Genomic DNA, 17,821 nt, shown 5'->3' with positions numbered 1-17,821 from the left:
ACAAAACTATAAAATAATTGAATTAATATAAATCAACACTCTATAATACTCAAAATGCTTGGAAAAAAATCATATGAAAAAAATCCTACAACAGTATTCATATAATTATTAAGAACAAAAACAATTAAAAATAAAATAAAAAATATATATAGTAAAAAAATAAAAAAGGAGAAGAAAAAAATATTATTTTAATGTGATTGTAAGTGAAGTTAAGAAGAAAAAAAATTAAAACAAAAATACATACATGAACATAAAAAAAAAAAAAAAAAGCAAAGATGTTGAGTAGAGAAGAGAGAAAAAAACAAAAGAATAGTGATTTTTTAAAATGAAAAACAATAAATCCTATTAGTTGCCAACGTTCATGGTAGATAAATAAAAACCAGTAAATCTTCCACGCAATTCTGATGTTGTCAAATCTCCATTTGATATTTCTTTCTTTTAGTTAGAGCAGGAAGACAAGAAGCATTCATTTTTAGTATATTTATATCTTATTTATTATTTATTAGATGAAATTTAAATATTATCTATTGGATTTCAAATATATATTAGGTATTCATTACCCGGTTAATATTTATTATTCAACATAATAAACATATATATATATATATATATTTGAAATATGTATAAATATTATATGTGTACCTGTATCTGTATATTATATTAGACTAATAGCATATAATACAAATTATATTTTTTGGATCAAGATATCTAAATTTATCTATTATCCATCAAGAAGGTAATTAACCCAAAGAAATTACCCGTTCGAATCGTTCGGGTAAATTGGGGTTAAATTGTCACATTGAGGTGAAAGTTATTATAAGTATAAAACATATTTAAGACATTTGAAGCGGCTCGATTCGGGCCGGCCCAACAACGATTGAAATGTCAGGCTCTTAGCCCAGCAGTGGCCCATTCGTGTCTAAGAATTAGCTATTTTGGTTGTTGGGGAAAATCGATGGTTCCATGTCAAAGGGATCTCTTCGGATTACACGTCACTCTTATTTTGGTTGGTGCGGTAGATTAGCTGTACTGAACACTGGCACCTGATGGTCAACATTCCATGTCAGGAAATAGGCATCAGACAACAATTTGGAGTCTCATACAGTATACATAAATTAATCAAACTGGAAGTCCTAAAGTAGTAGCAATTATTTTTAATGTTTTTTTTATTGAGAAAAATATAAAAAATAATATTTAAAAAAATTAAATTATTTATAATATCAGCATATTAAAAACCATAAAAAAAAATATTAAAAAAATTAATTTCAAAAAATAAAATTCAAATAATCATGTAACATGATTTAAACCACAAAAACAAATAATATTTGAACCTTAGGATTAAGGGTTGGATGAGTTCTCTTGATTTGATTAATATAAATTTATTTTATTTTTTTCTATATAAAGAAAATTCTTGGAAATATTGCGAACCCAATTCCAACCCTAATTTCATGAATTATTGAGAACGTGTGGAACAAATTGTAGGAGCTGGAGATTAATATGCATAGATCCAAATCATTGTCGAAGTTGGAAATAGTAAAGTATTTCTACCTAACACTACTTTACATGCAATGATTATAAAAGAAATAATCAAATCCCATGAAGGTTTGGAACTCCAACCAATCAGCCTACTTAACTAGTTTGGTGCATGTGGTAGCCTCCGACGTTCCATGTTTTCCTTGCGCATTTTGATCACCCCCACCGCCATAAAAGGTTAGTGCCTGTTTTGGAGGGAAATGGGAAGGGACAGTTAGGTTAGAAGAGCAAGTTTTGAAAGGTAGTTGGGCAACGGTCATTCCTTATTCCTTGACAGGGTGGTAGAGAGTCTTGTTTCAAACAAGCTTAAGAATTTAGTCGTCTTCTAGTTCTTGAAGGAATTAATGGCTAAGCACAGATGGAGACATTGTAGGATTATTAGGATCATCTGCTCTTCATGAATCCCCAACCTAACAGTCAGCTTCCAAATCATGATTATCTAATGATATTTGCGTTCCTTTTTAAACATCTCATACTTCACTCCTCCCTTTCTCAACTCTCTTTACGCTCATGAAACAGAACCCTCCTCAATCCTTCCACGACTAGTGTTTCTTCAGTCTTCCAAGCTTTACCCGATTTGACAAAAGGTTAGTTGATCGATGAATATGTGTGTTTACTCAGCTAAATATGGGGTGTTGAACTAGGTTGGTTTTGCTTCTCAGTTATGGGGGATTTCAGTGTCTTCCTTTTTTGTTGGATTTGCAATGTGAACTTTTCATGTGAGATGCTGGATTAACGTTCAATTCAAGTCACAGTGGTTGAGCCTGGCCATTTTAATTTTACAGTGGTGAATGCACAAGCATAGTTTAGTGCATGAACAGTAGAGGGGCATAATTTAGTTCCTAACTTCAATTACCTATGGTACTACTGGTGTTGATATTATGACTATTGCTATTTATAGTTTCTGCGGATTTTGAAATACCAAGTAATTAGTACATCACAGATCAAGAAATATCCTTTCAACTTCAAGGATCGGATTGTTTGCTTTTGTGGCTCTTAGAACTTCGCCCAGGTGTAAATGCTTGAAGGGGAAAACATTGAAACATCTCAGTGTTGAGCCCGACTTGTTGACTGGACTTGTTCAGCTGAGACTGAATTGTATGCTTCGATTTGGATACATTCTATTCAACATCAATGTACATAGATAGGGTTTATAATCGAATCTCTTGCAAGCATGTCATTCTGCAGATTCATACATGTGTGTTTTCATGCAACTAAAATGGTCAAGTTATATATTTCAATGGAGCAGGCAAGTAGTATCCATGGCTGTGATATATTTCAATGGAGTAGGCAAGTAGTATCCATGGCTGTGATATAGCACCATTTATGATGCTTTAGGTTACAGAAACTCCATGTTGATGATTATGTGAAAAATCTGTTGTAATTTCCAGGTTGTGAGGCCTGAATCATGGCTGAGGATCTGGAGAAACCACTGTTGAATCCCGAGAGCTTCCACCGAGAGGGGATTGACTTGGTAAGTTCTGCAGAAATGCCACTTTTTGGAATACGCAATTCCTAGTACTAAACATTTCAAAATGTTTATTTGACAGGAGCGTTTGCCACTAGAGGAGGTCTTTGAGCAATTGAGAACATCACACAGAGGACTCTCGTCCGAAGATGCTGAAGCCAGATTGAAGATTTTTGGTCCAAACAAACTTGAAGAGAAGCCAGTAACCACTAATTCCATTTCTATTACTTTTTGAAGCAATTAGAAAACTCAATTTTTACCATAAATCACCTTAACTGGAAAGATGATTTAAATTTCCAGATGAAACGAATGTAAACTTCAATTCATAGAATCTCAATTGCTCCTTCGCAGGAAAATAAGTTCTTGAAATTCCTTAGTTTTATGTGGAATCCTCTGTCATGGGTTATGGAAGCGGCAGCAATAATGGCAATTGTCCTTGCTAATGGTGGAGTGAGTAGTTCAACTTTGATTCCATTATTAATTTCGTATGGTTTTCTTTTCCAGCTCTTTTTCTGGGTTCTGTTTGCAACATATTCTGATGGTGTTTTTCCGCTTGATAACTCCATTGTCGGAAATGATATTTCAGGGGCAAGGTCCTGACTGGCAGGATTTTGTAGGGATTATTTGCCTGTTGATAATCAATTCAACAATTAGTTTTATAGAGGAGAACAATGCTGGGAATGCTGCATCCGCTCTTATGGCTCGTTTAGCTCCCAAAACGAAGGTATATATCCCTTGAGCCATGCCCTTCCGCTTAATATAACGGATACAAATGTATTTGAAATGAGTGCTCAACATCTTTGCTTAAGTTAGTTTTCTTTCGCATGCTATTTTTTTAGAATTCTAGGTATTATGATGAAATCAACGTTATCTTGCATTAAGTTTGTTCAGACATAATCCTCAAAACATGGATTCAGTTGTGAAAACCATCTTGCTGATGGAGGTTTTGATGTTAGTCAACAATTTTGCCTATCTGTCAGGTTTCTTTCGAGTGCCTGAATTGTTGCTCTAATCAGTAATCACCACATGTTGATGCAGGTCCTGAGAGATGGGCAGTGGAAAGAGCAAGATGCTGCTATTTTGGTGCCAGGAGATATAGTTAGCATTAAGCTTGGGGATATCATCCCTGCGGATTCTAGATTACTCGAAGGAGATTCATTAAAAATTGACCAGGCAAGTTCTTCTTACAGCTTTTTATTATCTCTTAGCTAATTTACCTTTTTTCAGGTGATTTTATGTTACAGTTACATAAACATGAGCACAAGATTTATGGAATAATAGGAAGAATCTGTTTGTGCAGTCAGCTCTTACTGGAGAATCTCTTCCTGTCACCAAGAGAACAGGAGATGAAGTTTATTCTGGCTCAACATGTAAGCAAGGAGAAATTGAAGCTGTGGTTATTGCGACAGGAGTAAACAGTTTCTTTGGAAAAGCAGCACATCTAGTTGACTCCACTGAAGTTGTTGGACATTTCCAGAAGGTAAGGATGATATATTCGAGTGAAAAGAAAATGGTATAAAAATATTGAAATATATATAACGGAATATTATGTTATATACAAGTTTTCATTGAATTTTATTGTCTTCAAAAATAAAAACAACGCAAGGCATGTGCAAAAATAACTAGTTCTGCTTAAATTCTCTGGCATTTATTTTAACTTCATGGATAGAAATTGCAACTGGAAACAGTTGCATATTTGAAAATATGTCAAATGATGAGGAAAGGAGCTTATATTGGAACATGTCAAATAAGTCCAGGACCAGGTGATTGCAAGTTGACAAGTTCTGAGAGCTCCGAAGTATCATTATATAATTTTCATAAATTCTGAGCAGCATTAATTAAAATTGCAGACCGTGAGACATTAAATATGACATGGTTAAAATGTATGTGGCAGGTCCTTACCGCCATTGGGAACTTCTGCATTTGCTCTATAGCTGTTGGAATGATTCTTGAAATCATTGTCATGTTCCCAGTACAGCACCGTTCATACAGGGATGGAATCAACAACCTTCTTGTTCTCTTAATCGGAGGAATACCAATAGCTATGCCAACAGTCTTGTCTGTCACACTAGCAATTGGTTCTCATCGGCTATCTCAACAGGTGCGAATCTTAAAAGAAAAAAAAATATGTATGTATACACACACATTATGACAGTGATCTTATATAGCTCAGTCGTTTTCAAATGATTTCAGATGTCTTTAAGATATCATAGAGTAATTCAGACAGTAAGAAACTCATATCCAGCCCAAATGATGAACTTCATCATCATATGACTCGTTTTCACCTTCATTTGGTTAGGGTGCCATTACAAAGAGGATGACAGCGATAGAAGAAATGGCAGGAATGGATGTCCTCTGCAGTGACAAAACTGGAACTCTTACCCTCAATCGCCTGACAGTAGATCGAAACCTTATCGAGGTACAGAAAGCTTATTTTTATTTCCAGGGAGCTACATCTATTTCTTTACATCAAGCAGGAATATAATGCTCCTATTATTCTCACCTGTTGAAGTGATACATCTTCTGTACTGGATTCATCAGTCTCAAATATTGAACACAATTAGGCTTTTATAAAGTTTCTAAAGCTTCATTTATCTAGACAAACCTAACAATAGGACTTTTATCTTCTGCAGGTTTTCAACAAAGATATGGACAAAGATATGATTGTCTTGCTTGCAGCCAGAGCATCCAGATTGGAGAATCAGGATGCTATTGATGCAGCCATAGTTAACATGCTTGCTGATCCAAAGGAGGTAGAGACTGGATATCTATTAGCTCAGGATTCTTCTGTTTGACTATATACATGTGTGTGTGTGAAAAAGAATGATTTTACCTTTCTGTCTGCAGGCACGTGAAAACATCAGAGAAGTGCATTTCTTACCCTTCAATCCGGTGGACAAACGTACTGCAATTACATACATTGATTCTGATGGTAATTGGTATCGAGCTAGCAAAGGAGCTCCTGAGCAGGTATCGCCTTCAATATGTTCAATTTCAAAATTGCTATAAGATTTCTTAACTGCTAAACTTAATCAAGTTTGAGTTTGCAATGATCGATAATATCCATTTCCAATTTGATATTCTTCAATGCCTGTTGTCTACAAAAGATAGTTGTGACGCCTTCTATAACATTTTAAAAAAATGCATTTATCGCTCTCCTTATTGAATATCAACTTTCAGCTCTCTCTATACTCACCCTTCACAAATTTCATAATTGCGTTCTGAGTTGCGAGAAAATCTGGTTGCCTTTTGACTTTATGATTAAACTAACAGGCCTCTAAGTATAAGTTGATATGGAAAATTAGTTTTTTATTGATAAAAAATCATTTCTTAGTTCATGTATAAAAACTAATTTAGCTTTCACGTATTTTGTAGCAGAGCATGAAACTGTTTCGTTTTTCTATAATTTCAGATTCTAAATATGAGCAAAGAGAAGGACGAGATCTCTGGGAAAGTGCATACCATCATTGAAAAATTTGCCGAAAGGGGCCTGCGATCACTTGGAGTTGCATTTCAGGTACACAGATTGCATCTCTCTCTTTTCTCATTGATGTTTGGTGTATGTATTGACCTTATACATACCATATATATAAAGAAATTGGTTGTTCTATGATAAAGATAATGATATATAATTTCATGAAAATGATTTGTCTCATTGAGAATGATATATAATTTCATGAAAATGATTTGTCTCATTGAGAAAGAAGTATTTCTAGCAAATTACACTTTGGGATGCCCTTGAATTGTCATTCATAATAAACGTACCCAAGAACGCACCTTTCTGATGCAGGAAGTTCCTGAAAAAACTAGGGAAAGTCCTGGAGGTCCTTGGACGTTTTGTGGGTTGTTGCCCTTGTTTGATCCTCCTAGGCATGATAGTGCTGAGACCATCCGCAGAGCACTAAACCTTGGAGTTAATGTCAAGATGATTACAGGTACATGCAAATTTCTTGTGATATTTAAGAGCTTGTATACAATGAGTACGTTGCTAGTTTGGGTAAGAATGTTCATATCTGTGAAAACTTGAACAGAATTTTTCTTCTTCTGAGAGACAGGGAGCATGATGTATTGAAATGATCCTATTAAAAAAAAAACTCTGGCTGTTGTCATTACATTGGATGAGATTTTCAGTATGTTTAATTTCTTTCAGTTACAATCAAGCGTAACAATTTATCACCAATACTTCATTACGGCTGTCCACACAATTTAGACAACCATTGCATCTTGATGCCCCAATGAGTGGCTTTTGCAGAAATGTTGAAGAAAACTAATTTGTAAATATGCTAATGAAGGTGATCAACTGGCAATTGCAAAGGAGACAGGAAGACGACTTGGCATGGGAACGAACATGTACCCCTCTTCAACATTGTTAGGACGGGAAAGGGATGAAAATGAAGCTCTTCCTGTCGACGAGCTCATTGAAAAGGCAGATGGCTTTGCTGGTGTATTTCCAGGTATTTAAACTCATCATTTTTTTATTATTATTATTTCAAAGAAGTTAATGCTGATCTGACCTTTTACTTTTATGTATGTATTTATGTTTGTAAACTTTGATACAATTCTTGTTAGAGAATAATATAACTCATATTCTAGAACCTCACCTAAGAGTTTAAACTTTTGGGTTAAGATGGTTCTTTAATATGATATCAGAGTCTTGATAATCAAATGGTAACGAGTTCGAATTTCATCATCTCTATTTATTTGATAAAAATTAAGCACAAGATAATATAGGTCTGTGCAAGTTTCAAGTCTAAAAAGCTTTCACTTAAGAGGATGTGTTAGAGAATAATATAATTCATATCCTAGAACCTCACCTAAAAGCTTAAGCTTTTAGGTTAAGATGGTTCTTTTACAATTCTTACATCTGATTTCTTTTTTCTGATTGCTATGCAACTTCCAGAACACAAATATGAAATTGTTAAAATTTTACAAGAAAAGAAGCATGTGGTTGGAATGACTGGAGATGGTGTGAATGATGCACCTGCTTTGAAGAAAGCAGATATTGGAATAGCAGTGGCAGATTCTACAGATGCTGCGAGAAGTGCTTCTGATATTGTCTTGACAGAGCCTGGTCTAAGTGTGATTATCAGTGCTGTCTTAACTAGCAGAGCTATATTCCAAAGAATGAAGAACTATACAGTTTAGTATCAATCCTTTCTTCTAAATATGTCATTTTTACTGTCCTACTTTGTTATACTTTGATCTATAGTCTTATTTAATGTAGATAAGTTAAATGCTAGCCACAGATGCAGGGTACACTTACGAATCGAATTGAATGAACCAGTCACTGTTTTAATTATACAAGATCACTAGATAATTTTAAGGCAGGAGATAAATCTGAGTGGAAGTAATTTTTGTTGGCCAATATAAATAAGCATGCAAAGTACATCATAGAGTCTGCAGGATTGCAGATGCAATAGCTTATCGTGTTTTTTAACGTTACCAGTTGTGTTTCTTTCATGTCTTGCTTCTGAATTAATTTAATGAGAAAACTGATTATCCTGCATGCATTTGCAGATATATGCCGTCTCCATAACCATTAGGATTGTGGTAAGCTGGATTTTTTTGTACTTGTTTAGCCGCTGTTCAATTTCCTGAACATCTGCCTTGAAAGCTCTTGCATTTTGCTTCAGTTTTCAGTTAATTTTTTAAATTCAATTGCTTTGCAGCTTGGTTTTGTGCTTCTAGCTTTGATATGGGAATATGACTTCCCACCTTTCATGGTTCTGATAATAGCAATACTCAATGATGGTAATGTATATCAAAACATGAAAGCTTTTCCTATTTCTTTTTTCCCCTCTGGGTGACTTCCTGATCCCTTACATTTTTTCTAAGAATCTGATAACAGAGTGAACTAAATGGTATTGATTGGTGTTCAGACACAAAACAGACTAAAATAAAAATACAATAGAGTAGGGAAAGACACAAAACAGACTAAAATAAAAATGCAATAGAGTAGGGAAAGAATATTTCCAAACCCAGTTTGCAGTGCTAGCTCTATGCAAATGACAGCGGGAAATAAATGGATTCGGAAGCAGCGTCTTCTGTAGTTGCCATCCACAGTGCCTCTCTCTGGCATAGAAAGTTTATTTCAAACGCAGAACTTGTTTACCAAATGGATTGATGAGGACACTGCATTATCTGATTAACTATAACGTAACAGTATCCGAAGCATGCATACGTATTATACAGAAATTATGGAAGAAGGATTCTTGTAACAGAAGGATAGTATTATAAACAGCTTTGCATGATATTTAAGAAGGTTATTGTGCTATTTTGTTTTAGGGACCATAATGACTATCTCGCAAGATCGAGTTAAGCCATCTCCAAGGCCTGACAGTTGGAAGCTGGAAGAGATATTTGCGACAGGCATTGTCATCGGCACATATCTTGCTTTGGTCACTGTCCTGTTTTACTGGACTGTGATCGATACAAATTTCTTCGAGGTATCAGACATTTGGTAGTTCCTTTATGCTGGTTTTAATATAGTGAGATTTTGTGGCGAATATTGGTTGTATTTTCCCCATATTGATATTGGTGGCTATTAATCATGTCTGTGTGCAGACACACTTCCATGTGAGGTCTATCTCCAGCAACACTGAGGAAGTCTCTTCTGCTGTGTATCTACAAGTCAGCATCATCAGCCAGGCTTTAATATTTGTTACGCGTAGTCAAAGTTGGTCGTTCCTTGAGAGGCCTGGAATTCTCTTGATGTGTGCATTTGTGGTGGCTCAACTGGTAAGCTGTACCCAAGGAAAGCTCCTAAATGGGCTCTATCATTCAATCATTCTCGCATATTCAACATTCAGGAAATCCTGTTTGAAAATGCCTAACAAGAGCCTTAATTTTTTTATTTTTTTTTTTGATACTGGCCATTTGGGCCAAATTCTCATGTGTTTCACAAACTTCACTTTGGAACAAAATGAGACCTGTTGGAGTTAAAGTACATTTCTGACTGTCGTTTCTTGATGTTTAGGTGGCCACTTTAATTGCTGTATATGCACATATTAGCTTTGCTTATATTAGAGGCATTGGATGGGGATGGGCTGGTGTCATATGGTTGTATAGTTTGGTCTTCTACGTACCACTGGATATTATCAAGTTCACAATTCGTTATGCCTTGAGTGGAGAAGCATGGAATCTCTTATTTGATAGAAAGGTTAGTGAAGTTGGGTTTTGTCATTCATCGCTTAAGGAAGGTGCCTTGGCGTGAAATGTCTCTATACGCTTTTTTTCTTTACGTTCTTTTTTTTCTTTTTTTCTTTTCAACAGACCGCTTTTACTACAAAGAAAGATTATGGAAAGGAAGATAGAGAAGCTAAGTGGATACTTTCCCAGAGGAGTCTACAAGGGTTGATGGCAACAGACCAAGATTTCAATGGCAGGAGATCAACTTTGATTGCCGAACAGGCCAGACGGCGTGCAGAAATAGCTAGGTACTCTTTTAGACTTTAGTCACTTCTTGTTGAGACCTATTTCATGATTATCCCTTGAGCTTTGGTCAGTTTCAAGCAATATTTGTCTCCCAGTTACATGCTAAGTTTATATATCTTAGCTTGCAGCAACCAATTTATGCCTTCGGTGATATTCATGTCCAAATTTCATTCCCAAAAGCTAATATACTCTCAAGTTGAATGAACTTGCTGAATAACTTTTCAACTTTGCAGACTGGGGGAGATTCACACCTTGAGAGGACATGTAGAATCGGTAGTCAGGCTCAAAAATCTGGACTTAAATTTAATTCAAACAGCTCATACGGTTTGAAGACATGATATAAACAATGTATCTTCCAATTTTCCTGTGAAGAAAACTTGACAGAAGTTGCTCACATAACTACTGTGGAGCATGATATGCTAGAGGAATTGACATTTGTTATAGGAGTCGTCCAGAACGCACCTGTAACTCCTGCAAGATATAATCTCCAGATGTTTTTGTCCAGAGCACATCTTAAGAAGGTATCTTCAGAGAGTAACTGATGCCATTTCCTAGTATGTATTGCGATTCTTTTAACATGCTATTTGTGTTGAGGTTTGGGAATTCTTGTATTTGTTTGCAGAGTTTTTACTGTCATATTTAGGCAGTTTACAGTAATAAAAACTACTCGACACAGTGGAATTGTCACATTATTTGATTCGGGAATTATGAATATTGAATAGATGGTATGAAGGTGGATTCTTTGCAATATAGTAAAAAACACTCCAGTTGCAGGTACTTGCATATTACGAGCCAATAAGCTTGATGGCACTAGCTGCATTATCACAGCGACTTCATTAAGCTTCAAAGACTTACATGCTATGAGAAAATGAGGGTTTCACTGGAGTTAGGCTACAGACATTCCAACGAGTTCTGATAGAAACACAAAATTTTATTCAAAGGAATGACACGAAACCAATCACAGGCACAAAACCTATACACCCACAGAAAAAAGATGCCTAGCAAATTGGCAAGCTACTACATAGCAGATTTCATGTTTGTCAAAAATTTCACAATTAGATCGTCTGCCTGACAGGCATTACAAGCCCAGGAATATAAACGGAACAACGCAATTTTTTTCTGCAATAGAAACTCAAATATTTTGGACAGCCAGACACCGGTAGGTACTACATAATCCAAAGGGCATGAAAGAAAGGTGCTTTGACATCAAAATGGAAACCAGAACCCAAAAGCGTAAGAAATAATGTAGACAACTGGACACTCAATCCATGATAAAGCAAGCATTTCATCTTGGCACCATCACCAACATTATTTGCAACAGGAGCCTATCAGAAAGAAGACATTTGAACAACTCACTCTTTTCCCAGTCTTACCGAGTTAACATAATCTGTGGGGCAATGTGCAGAAATCCCGGGGAGAGCCAGTCCCACTAACCTGGCCAACACCATGAACCAACTTTCTTTGTACTCTCGCCCATGGGTGTAGCCGATTATAAAACTTCTTATTAACTCCCATATAGCATTCAGATGTGCCAAAATAACATTTCTCAACCCATAGAGGTTGGGGTCTGGTTCCTCATCCACTTTCTTCAAATAAGCAAATCAAAAGGAAGAAACAAAATCATCAGGCAAATAAACCACTTATGATGAAAAAAAAAAAATAGAAGCTGTTTAAAGATAACAATGATCACATGTGTAGTGGAAGTGGTTTATTTTTCGTTAAAAATTTCGTAATGGATTAGATGTACCAGTATTTCTACAGCATAACAAATAAAAAGTGCTATATAGACAAAGACTCCGATTCAATCAGATGACTTCTTCCTTTCTGCCGTTAGAATTGTGAGAAGGAGCAGAGACAGATGCCTCAGAATTGGCAAAGGGTTGAGATGTTTCATTTTCTTTAAAAGGGAACATTTCAATGAATAAAAAGTGCAGCATTTTATGCAGATAGTAAGAGAAAGATCAATTGGAGGCAGAATGTACGTACTTGTTGAATATAGAGGCTGTTATAATAAAGGCACACTCCGAAATGTTTATACAAGAAGGTTTTGTCATCGTAAGGCAATCTAGGGACAAGATCATTGCTGTAAACCACCCTGAAGTATTTAGGAACAGGATACTCCAAATGGGCTTCCATGAACTTTGCTAGCTGCCGGTTCCCAATCCTTGGCTGCCCAAATGTGTAAACCCCAAGCAACCTTTTCATTACATCCATCTGTTGGTGCAGCACCAACACAGATGGGAACAAAATAGCAAGTGCACCACCTAAGCTATGCCCAGTGACTATAAATTTCGCATTCTTGTGCTCCACGAGTAAGCTCTTGAGCTTCTTTCTCACTTTATAGTATGCAGTCTTCTTCACCATTTCTGGCGGGAACTTCTTATGACCTACTGCAGTAGCTCTGTCAGAATCAGAAGAAAGGTCCAGTTCATTTTGTTCCATGTCAGAATCAGTATTTGATAATGGTGATCCAGAACCTTCATAATCGTGATTGAAATTTGTGTTCTTCATCTGAAGGTGATAGTGGAAGGTGGTAATATCATCTCTGTTGCCCAAACCTAATGCTTCTAAGAATCCCATGTGGACTTTTCCCAGTTTTGGAATCTCATACCAAGAGTAATCAAAATCAGTGTCCCAATCATAAGAGTCAAAAGGTTCTGTGCCCCGAAAGCTAATCAATATTAAGTTTGCATCCTTGGGCTTGTCACAGAGAATGAACACTTGAGTGGAAAATTCCTTTTGAAAATCTATCAAGGCATCATTAACCAAGAAAAAGAGGGAAAAGCACCAAACACTTGATCAGAAGAGCAAAGTAATTATTTTCTGATAACCAAGTACAGGAATACTATTTTATAGACAATGAGAAAGGTTGGAAAGTTCGAAATCTTCCACTTAATACAACTCTATCCAAAATTTGTTGCATGCTTACCATTCCAGCAGTTGTAGAAGTCCACAAAATGCATCTGTTGTTTTGTCAGAAGTTCATATTATTATATTAGTTGCTATCAGCAATACATATGTTACCAGTCAATCAAAATTACATCATTCAATGAAATTAATTGAATTCAAGAGAATCAAGCAGAAAAATTGAGGGAGACGCAGAAGTTAGGGTCGCTTGCCTTCCAGTAATGAACAACAATACTTTGAACAACTTTAGCATTCTCATAAGCTAATTTGGATGCCATGATACAGAGGTCCATATGAGCGCGGTTCCCTATTTCTTCTGTGATTGTTTTCTCTGCGGAAACCGAATGATATATTTGTTCCAGCAAGTTTTCAGCTCTGTATAGGTCTGTTCGCCCATCCAAATGCCCGATGGTACATATAAAAGTCTCGGTGTCCCTCTGCGGTATCACCACCTTTCCTGCATTCCCATGATAATCAGAATAACCTTTTTAGGAGACCAGTAGTACTGTAACCATAACAAAAGTCTACAAAAATGTTATCAGTAAGACAATTTAAGCCAGTTCCTCAAAAGATGGTTTTTCGATACATCCACCAACAAACCCAAAACTTTCCAGTATAAACTGCCAGACATGAACCTAGGTTGTTTCTCTTTCATAACCAAGCCAGAACATTGTAAGTCTTTCTGAAACCATATTATACATGTAAAGGAAATCAAGCACCAATTCTAGCTACTGTAATCAGTACAGACATATACAAGCATGTATCTTATACAAAATAGAAACAGAAAGAAAGGGAATTAATCGAAGAGTATAAGCAGGATAGGCGATATACCTTGGAGAAAGTTGAGAAATAAGCCCATGATGCCACCATTCTGAAACAAGAGATTGAGGAAGAAATCAACCACAAAACCAGTGTACTCCAAGGGCTTGCCAAATAAGGAGATGATCTTCCTAGCAATAAGAGACGCCAAGATAATCCACCTATGATCAGCTGCCTCCTCACCCATATTTCCCTCTTCTGAGCTCTCTAAGAATCTCACACCACTTCCTATGTCGGCCCATGCCAAGTACCTCAACAAGTCCAACATTCCTCCCTTTTCTGGCCTCACTATCAGATAGTTGGTAATGCTTTCTTCACTCTTCTCTTGATCATCGGTGTTGTTTTCAAATTTTGTAGCAGTACTAGTCGCAGCCGCCATGAATACAGTCCCTCCTATCTTTTCGGTGGACAATCATGATTCAAGATTGAGTGTTTTGGTAGGTGTTCAAGATTCAAGAGCCAAGATGAAGTACATCGGAGAATTAAAGAAGAGAACAAAAACTCTATTAATGATGGTACGGCAAAGATAGTAGAAAAGATGTTTATAACTTGGAACAAACTGACACAGTGGATGTGATCTGATTAGAATCTCTCACCTTATTTATACCTTTACACTTGATGACATTTTTGGATATAAATGAAGGCCAAGTCGCGTCACGGCCCACGAGTGCAACCATGGAATAGGCACCGAAGCCTAAAAAACAATAACCAAATGCCGTTGAGACCTCGTGGTAACACCTTGTCTTTGTGACTCGTTTCTCATTGAGCAACATGCCAATTGTGGGCCTCAACCCTTCAACTGTCCACCCATGTTGAAGAATCTTTTTCTAATACAGGCAGAAGATAGAATAGATGGCAAAATGCAGGATTCAGGCCATGGGCCTCTTCTCAATTTCCAGAACTGAAAACATTATCATCTGTGGAGGATGCAGGAGGTCGGCAGGGCCCTGACCCCTATAAGAATATATTTTTCCCAGTCTCTTCCTTATAAATATTTATAATTTTAGTAAAAATAACTGAAATTTTAATTTTTTAAAATAATTTTTTTTAATTTGGCCCCCCTAATTTTTTGTTCTTGCTCCTCTCCTGATTATCATCATGATAAGATAAAGTTGCCCAGATGGATAACCATGTCAGTTTCTAATAGAAAATTTTACTTTTGATTGTTGGTAATGCAATAACTACTCTTGAGGTTTCACAGCTGAAGTTCTCTGTTACATGCATGTGATAGTTTCTTGGTGTATAATTTAATAATCTTGGCATGATACAGGATGTTTTCCATGACATTCTTATCCTATATATTTCTTGATTAAAAAATGGAGATATGGCGATTCAAGCAGAGGTTTCAACATGCAATTCTTTCTTCCTTGTTTTGGAAAGAACTACGTCAAATTACGGCTGTTAGCAATCAACTTTGTCCTTTTGAGTTAACAAACATTAGCAGGACGTACAGCAGAGTTTGCTTATACGCACTCAATTTCTTTTTGCAACTCCACGCAACATTCTAGCTCTCGTAAGATTCAGGCGGCAACCTAGTACAACTGTGCAAAGGAATAATCTTTACGTTGTTGGTTGAAATGAAAAAGCGACAGCACTTGAAACTGAAAAGTGTGGCTACTGCTACCTCGCCTCTTTGATGATAATAGCCAGATAGCAACATACATGCTTCTTGTTAATTGAGGGGTTAATTGAGGGGCGTTTTGACATCACTTTCGTTTTTGTTTTCAATATTTCTTGAAAAATAATAATCTGCAGGGTACGAAGAATCACACTTTAGATCAGCCAAGTCAAGCAGGACCCCCCAAATCCATCGGCCCCAACCCTTTCATAGTGTTTTTTTTTTTTTCCAAATTGTTCAAAAAACAAATTTGTTATTTATTCTCATTGCTTTTAGCTTATATTGAATAAACAACGTAACTTAAAAAATAATACTTTTTGTTAAAACAATATATTAATAAGAAAATAAAAAATTATACTATAAAGTTATTTTGTTTAAATTATTATTTTTCTTATAAAAAAATAATTTTATTATTATATAATTAAATAAAAAAATTTGAAGAGTTCTCCACAACAGAAGATTAAATATATTAATATTTATTTATTAATTAATTTTTTATTCAGTTTTTAGTTAGTATTAATAATAATTTTTAATATTTATTATTGCATATAATTTTTAATTTATTTTATTAAATATTCTTATTAACCTCTCAATTTACAATTAAATTTTTTATGCTGAAAAATGTGTTGACATGATCCTTTATAACTTTCAAAAAAAAAACTTTTGTTATGGTCCACAACGTGGGTACTCTAACTAATTCCCTTTTTTTCTCATTTTCTCTCATTCTTTTTTTTAATTATTTTTTTAATTTTATTCTTTAATATTTACTTAATTTTAAATTTATTTTTGTATATATTTTTAATTTATTTTTTTATAAAATTATTGCAATCTCAAATAAATATCATTATATTTAATTTATACTTGATTTTACAAATATTTATTTTTTTATTATATAATTAAGTAAAAAATTAATGTAAAAAAACAAAGTTCTAAAACTCAATAGAGTCTATTATCCAAATTACAAATTTAAAAGGTTAAGTTATAAAACCTAAATCAATCCATTTGATTGATATCTCATTATAAAGATAAATAAATAAATAAAAAATAATCTTAATATTTTTATAACTAAATCATGTTTTTTTATTAAACATCAAGGTTTTTTTCAGATTCGTCAAGTTGAATGAGTTATGTCAATTACTATTTAATTTAATTTTAAATTTAAATTTGATAAAGATTTGAATTAAAAGATTTTAAAAGTAACCTACGAGATATTTAAAGTATATTTTTTCACTTTTTGAGTTGCTAAGTTTAATAATAATATTAAATAATTCTTAATGTTCTGGATATTTTTTTACATTAAAATAATTCTTAGTGTTATTTGCACTGTATTCTTGACAATATTGTTGTTCGAATAACCAGCCATTCGAAGACCTCAAGGATGTAAAATCTACCTATTTATTAACAGGTTTCAAGTCACTGCTAGCGTTTATAAAGAATTAATCCACCATCTACTTGGTACGTTTGCTAGATGATCACCCTATTGTTGGTTTTTTTAATTGTTTCTTCTAAATGAAGCTTCACGAGCAATAATGTACAAACAATTAGGCAAGGAGGGAGACTGGGGGAGCATTCATCCTGGGCTCGATATTTTTGGGCCTGGGCCCCTTTGTCCAAAGCATACCCGGATTACAACTAATATTTGTTATTTTATTTTTTTATTAGGAAATTTGGAAGAACTCCTGGTTATCTTATTGGGGGAGCAAATGCCAGTGCATCAGCGAGAGAGATTGGAAAAGCAAAGACAATGTCACCGACAGCCGACATGACTCCTGGATAACGTTAACAAGGTCAAAAACGAGTGAGATGCAGGCTGGAGTGGACAAGCTGTCCAGTTGAACGCCACAGGTTGTGGCACGCACACACGCAAGACTGACAATTTCATCGCCATCCCTGTTCTCCACGCTTTCTATCACTATTATCAATATATTTTGTCAACCAAATCTACTCCAGTTTATTGTCCAATCATATATTTCTCTGCTGGCCATTTATACAGACAATCATTAACAATAAAATAAAAAAAAGAACGCGAAATTACTTATATG

General features: G+C 35.1%; 2 protein-coding genes across 3 annotated transcripts; one reads left to right on the top strand and one right to left on the bottom strand.

Annotated features, from left to right (window-relative positions):
* Positions 1–1,868: 1,868 nt before the first annotated feature.
* On the top strand, positions 1,869–11,124 carry LOC105142626 (ATPase 10, plasma membrane-type-like). Of its 2 annotated transcripts, none has more exons than XM_011050344.1 (22): positions 1,869–2,117; positions 2,923–3,007; positions 3,084–3,203; positions 3,353–3,451; positions 3,588–3,725; positions 4,040–4,174; positions 4,302–4,481; positions 4,896–5,102; positions 5,301–5,420; positions 5,635–5,754; positions 5,849–5,971; positions 6,414–6,518; positions 6,792–6,936; positions 7,294–7,455; positions 7,902–8,140; positions 8,519–8,551; positions 8,671–8,752; positions 9,287–9,447; positions 9,566–9,739; positions 9,978–10,160; positions 10,274–10,437; positions 10,669–11,124. In XM_011050344.1, the coding sequence occupies exons 2-22, from the start codon at positions 2,942–2,944 to the stop codon at positions 10,763–10,765; spliced, it is 2,853 nt and encodes a 950-aa protein (XP_011048646.1). In that variant the 5' UTR covers positions 1,869–2,117; positions 2,923–2,941; the 3' UTR covers positions 10,766–11,124. The 2 variants fall into 2 exon arrangements, with proteins under 2 accessions (XP_011048646.1, XP_011048647.1); XM_011050345.1 differs by having other exon boundaries at positions 1,869–2,120; positions 2,925–3,007.
* A 345-nt stretch (positions 11,125–11,469) lies between these two features.
* On the bottom strand, positions 11,470–14,745 carry LOC105142625 (uncharacterized). The gene is made up of 5 exons (XM_011050343.1): positions 14,174–14,745; positions 13,555–13,799; positions 13,365–13,398; positions 12,422–13,182; positions 11,470–12,021 (listed from the first exon to the last, which is right to left on the bottom strand). Exons 1-5 carry the CDS (start codon positions 14,538–14,540, stop codon positions 11,788–11,790), a joined length of 1,641 nt encoding a protein of 546 aa, XP_011048645.1. The 5' UTR covers positions 14,541–14,745; the 3' UTR covers positions 11,470–11,787.
* Between the last annotated feature and the right edge of the window lie 3,076 nt (positions 14,746–17,821).

The sequence above is a fragment of the Populus euphratica genome, unplaced genomic scaffold (assembly GCF_000495115.2).
Source record: "Populus euphratica unplaced genomic scaffold, PopEup_1.0 scaffold209.1, whole genome shotgun sequence".
In the NCBI taxonomy this organism is placed as follows: Eukaryota; Viridiplantae; Streptophyta; class Magnoliopsida; order Malpighiales; family Salicaceae; genus Populus; species Populus euphratica.
This window is presented reverse-complemented; position numbering and strand designations above follow the sequence as displayed.

Excerpts from the sequence above, each read along its gene's own strand:
- LOC105142626 (XM_011050344.1), top strand. The coding sequence starts at position 2,942 with ATGGCTGAGGATCTGGAGAAACCACTGTTGAATCCCGAGAGCTTCCAC. Across the intron at positions 3,204-3,352 it reads ACAAACTTGAAGAGAAGCCA|GAAAATAAGTTCTTGAAATT; the intron begins GTAACCACTAAT and ends GCTCCTTCGCAG. Across the intron at positions 3,452-3,587 it reads TTGTCCTTGCTAATGGTGGA|GGGCAAGGTCCTGACTGGCA; the intron begins GTGAGTAGTTCA and ends ATGATATTTCAG.
- LOC105142625 (XM_011050343.1), bottom strand. The coding sequence starts at position 14,540 with ATGGCGGCTGCGACTAGTACTGCTACAAAATTTGAAAACAACACCGAT. Across the intron at positions 13,183-13,364 it reads CTTCTACAACTGCTGGAATG|ATTTTCAAAAGGAATTTTCC; the intron begins GTAAGCATGCAA and ends ATGCCTTGATAG. Across the intron at positions 12,022-12,421 it reads ACAGCCTCTATATTCAACAA|AAAGTGGATGAGGAACCAGA; the intron begins GTACGTACATTC and ends GCTTATTTGAAG.